At 31.9% G+C, this 4,700-nt stretch overlaps 1 protein-coding gene across 1 annotated transcript; it reads left to right on the forward strand.

Annotated features, from left to right (window-relative positions):
* Positions 1 to 1,346: 1,346 nt before the first annotated feature.
* LOC108479894 (protein EARLY-RESPONSIVE TO DEHYDRATION 7, chloroplastic-like) lies at positions 1,347 to 3,654 on the forward strand. The gene is made up of 4 exons (XM_017782737.2): positions 1,347 to 2,453; positions 2,693 to 2,859; positions 3,148 to 3,232; positions 3,326 to 3,654. The coding sequence occupies exons 1-4, from the start codon at positions 1,576 to 1,578 to the stop codon at positions 3,513 to 3,515; spliced, it is 1,320 nt and encodes a 439-aa protein (XP_017638226.1). The 5' UTR covers positions 1,347 to 1,575; the 3' UTR covers positions 3,516 to 3,654.
* The last annotated feature ends 1,046 nt before the right edge of the window (positions 3,655 to 4,700 follow it).

Consider the following 4,700-nt stretch of genomic DNA (forward strand, 5'->3'; position numbering starts at 1 on the left):
AGATTTCTTAAAAATATTTCGTTGTTTTCAATCAAACAAACATACATTTGAGATTTTCTTTTTTTTCATTGTTTAATTGAATTTATTTTTATCTATAATTCTATATTTTACATTGTTTTTGCATATATTAAAAATATTATGTTAAATTTAGATTCATTACAACGTCATTTTTTAATTACATGACTACTAAGTGAGTATTTGAATTTAAAGATGTGACATCAACAAAATTGATAAAAAAATTTAACGATGTCAACAATTGGACTCGATTTTCAAATTTAAAAAGTAAATAGACTAAATTCTTGAAAATAAAAGTACATAGACTAAATTACAAATCGAAAAGTGTACATAGGCTTATGACATATTTTAACCTTTATAATATAAAACATTTATTATTAATATATTTATAATTATAATAAATATTTATTATTAAAATATTAATATTAAATATTTTCAATAATATGTGAATAATATTATCTAAAATTATTATTTTAAAATTTATTATCAAAATAAGATTGAAATATTAAATAATTTTAAAATAATAAATTATATTTATTATATTAATAATTTATTACATGACTAAATATAAATAATTAAATATGTATGTTTAATAATATTAAAAATATAATATTTTAAATATTTTTAAAATAAAAATAAAATTTATTATCAATTAATAATATTAAATTTGATTTAAATTAAATTTTATATAAAAATAAAATTATTTATAGATTAATTTTTATATAAAAATAAAATTATTTATAGATAAGTTTTTTCTAAAAAATAACTTACGCTTTTTAAAAGTGTAAGTCATTTTTCAAAAAACATTTTTTATAAAACCTTTTACATATAAACAAAAGGATCCTAAGTATAAACAATATAATTCGTTAACTCGACTCGATTTAACTTAAAATTTTTTTACTCGATTCGATTCGAAAAAATTAAATTAAACTCAGTTGCTAAAATAGAATTTATCAACTCGACTAACTTAAAAAAATTTTACTTGACTCAATCAAATATTCACGACTAATTTCTTCTAACTATCGGGGTCTCCATGGTGAGACTTAGGGTGGGTTTGAATAGGCAATTAGGTGCGGTGCGGTGCGTTTAGCTTACTTTTTATCTCACGCTACAGTATCGCTACAGTATCTAATTTTACCGCCACCGCTATTTTTACACTAACCACAAATAAACGCATCGCCCATCTAAACTCACCCTTACAATTTTGTAAAAATATTAAAAAAAAGAAAGAAGATATTTAATAAAATAATGTTTTAATTTTACATACTCCAAAGTAAGAGAGAGCAGCAGCTTGTCGGATGCTAATAAATAGCCATAAGATATCCATCATCCATAAAGAAAGACGGCTATCTGCCACTGTTATGACGCGGTTTCTCCTATGAATGCCATGTGCAACTCGCCTTTCCCAAGACCCAACCGACACGTCTTTGTATAGTTTTATTTCTTCTATCCTAAGCTTGTCCCACCTTAAATGCACTCATCCCCCTAACCCAAAACCAATTGCAAGCTAACTAATCAACCACCGAACCTAGAAGGCCAGACCTGAGCAAAGCTAAGATCATGTATTCTTCTCCTCCAGAACATCCGTCCTCTCTTTACCCACAGGTCGATCTTTCAAACCCAGACGCCACTTCTTCTTCTCCTTCTTCCTCGTCTTCTTTGTACCCTTCTTTGGACATGAAAGATTTAGCCGAAAACCTCTTCCCTGACGACGCCACCGCCTTGCACACCCACCAAGATTCTGCTGAACAACTCCTCCTCAAGGTTCCTGGTGCCATTGTTCACCTTATTGAGCGAGAAACAAGCGTTGAGCTTGCTTGTGGTGACCTCTGTATTGTTAGTCTTCTTCAAGGCGACAACGTTGTTGCTGTTTTTGCTCGCCTTGGTGACGATATTCAATGGCCTTTGGCTAAAGATGAGCCTGTTGTGAAACTTGATGCTTCCCACTATTTCTTTACTCTTAGAGTGCCATCGAATGGGTCGTTTGAAGACGGAAAAGATTCTAATCAAACCGAGGATGTTTTGAACTATGGTCTGACAATAGCTGCAAAAGGGCAAGAGGGTTTGTTGAAGGAACTTGATAGAATCTTGGAAACTTACAGTTGCTTTTCGGTGCAACAAGTGAAAGGGATAGAGAACTGGAATCTTGTGGATGCGAGAAATGTGGCGCCCGAAGAGTTGAATAGAAAGGAAAAAAGGGACTTAATCGTGGGAAGTGCAATGGCGTATTGGACGACTCTGGCGCCCAATGTTGAAGACTATAACGGGTCTATAGCAAAGGCAATAGCATCGGGGTCAGGGTACGTTGTGAAGGGGATTTTGTGGTGCGGCGATGTCACTGTTGATAGGTTGAAATGGGGCAATGATTTCTTGAGTAAGAGGATAAAGTCAGGTTCAACCTCTGAGATCTCTCCAGAGGCCTTGAGAAGGATGAAAAGGTTTGTTTCTTGATCATAACATACGTCCCTTTTTATGATGAATTTGGAGCTGCTTAACATTTGAGACTGTACTTGGAAAACTTAAGTGCTTGTGGAACAGAGGCTATTATTATTAAGCATTATGGTAGCTTTATGTTAAACTTCTGTTGCCTTCAGTACAATTCCATAGGACAAATTTCAGCATATTCCTTTGTTAAAAATGATTTTGGAATCATGAGGTGATTTGATTCTGGTTTCAGGGTTAAGAAGTTAACAAAGATGTCAGAGAAAGTGGCCACTGGAATTCTTTCAGGTGTGGTTAAAGTGTCTGGATTCTTCACAGGTTCAATTGTTAACTCCAAAGTTGGTAAGAAATTTTTCAACCTGCTGCCTGGAGAAATCGTTCTTGCTTCCTTGGATGGATTTAGTAAGTTGTTTCCTCTCGTCAACTTTACCTTATTTGTTATGGATTTACTATATCTCGTCTTCTCTGCTAGGATGCAACTTTCATGCCTGCTATCTATTTTATTATATATATGTGATACCATTTGTCATGCGGGCATCATCTGCATGTTGTGTGCGTGTCCAAAGACGTCATTAGTTTTTGATGCGAGGTTATTGCTTCTTTTGAAGTGTTTGGCACAACACTGCATTTAAATAGAAAATGCAACATGGTTGGTATTCTTACGGTGTTTCTGCTTGTATGTCCATTTAGATAAGGTTTGCGATGCAGTTGAAGTAGCAGGAAGGAATGTCATGTCTACCACATCTGTTGTGACAACAGGACTTGTTTCACAAAGGTATGCTTACTGAGAAGAAAAAGTTGATTATGTGGGAGTTGGTATATATGATCATCATGTTTATCATACGTACTACTGGTTTTGGTGGTGTAGGTATGGAGAAAAGGCAGGAAAGGTTACAAATGAAGGGCTTGATGCGGCAGGACATGCAATTGGGACAGCTTGGGCTGTGTTTAAGATTAGAAAGGCTCTTAATCCCAAGAGTGTCTTCAAACCCACAACTCTTGCAAAAGCTGCTGCACAGGCTAATGCTGCTGAATTGAAGTCCAAAAATAACAAGTAAACAGAGTTGCTTTTTAGTTTGAACAGGAAGACAAAAACAGAGATGCTTGTAGGACTGCAGTTTTTCAAAGGTTGAGAATTCTCAAGTGGATTGTATTTGTACTTTACAATTATTGTGAATTACTATGCATCTTAAGAAACTCAATTCCCACCGTACAAAATCAGATTACTTGTACCCGAGTATATTATTAAGCTAAAAACTGTTAGCTAGTATAGAATGGGTTTTGGGAAAGAATGGTTTTAGGTTTGAAGAAAATCTCCACTCCTTTGATATTGGCAAAATTTAAATGAAAGGATAATTGTACTTATCTTTTAGGACAATCCTTTTCAGGTTAAAAATTCTCATCGGTACTATTTTCGATTGGAATTTCTTTTGATTTATTGAACTAGATAAAAATTCTAGTCCAACAGAGAATAAATTTCTCTTCGAAACGAACCCAACTCCTATGTGTTAAACTTCATGCTTGTTATTTTTATACAATAGTTTAATAAATAATTAAATTATTATTTAATATAAAATGGTTTTAAACAATTTAATTTTAGTATATTGGTAACTATAGTTAGAACTTGACTAGATCATAATTAATGGTTCTAAGTCTTAGATTTTGTAGTTATCTTTACTATGTAAAGAAAATAAAACGAAAATGATTGGATGCTGTTGGTTTTATTTTAATAAGGTAAGATAATTACAAAATCTATAGTTTAGAATCGTTTATTTTGATCTAATGCTCTAAGATCATTTTGACCCTCATGGTTCTTATTTTAAAAATTCTCATTGTCACCATATATGAATTTTCTATTTATAAATTATTTTTAACAATAAAATTTAGATTTTTTTCTATTTATATAATTAAGTAATGTAAAGAAAAAGAAAAAACAGATAAGGTGTTGTTAGTTTTATTTTAATAAAGTAAGATAACTATAGAATCTATAACTCAGAACCATTTATTTTGATCTAAAGGCTAAGATCATTTGTCACATCCTGAATTTTTATTGTTAACTTTGCATGACTGTAGCAAGATTGAGTTACTGGCTAGATGGTTAAGAGTTAGTGAAATTATCCCTGAAACTTGTGTTTGATTCCCCTCTCCTACATAATTTTTTTTTGTATCTTTGCCCAAAATTTTAGTAGTTGCCACCCCATGCTTTCAAACCTTAGTATATAACATATTTTTATTTGTTTTTA

This window comes from Gossypium arboreum, chromosome 12 (assembly GCF_025698485.1).
Source record: "Gossypium arboreum isolate Shixiya-1 chromosome 12, ASM2569848v2, whole genome shotgun sequence".
Classification (NCBI taxonomy): Eukaryota; Viridiplantae; Streptophyta; class Magnoliopsida; order Malvales; family Malvaceae; genus Gossypium; species Gossypium arboreum.

Bases quoted from the DNA above. Each gene is read 5' to 3' on its own strand.
- LOC108479894 (XM_017782737.2), top strand. From the start codon at position 1,576: ATGTATTCTTCTCCTCCAGAACATCCGTCCTCTCTTTACCCACAGGTC. The intron at 2,454-2,692 runs GTTTGTTTCTTG...TTCTGGTTTCAG, and splicing joins GCCTTGAGAAGGATGAAAAG to GGTTAAGAAGTTAACAAAGA. The intron at 3,233-3,325 runs GTATGCTTACTG...TTGGTGGTGTAG, and splicing joins ACAGGACTTGTTTCACAAAG to GTATGGAGAAAAGGCAGGAA.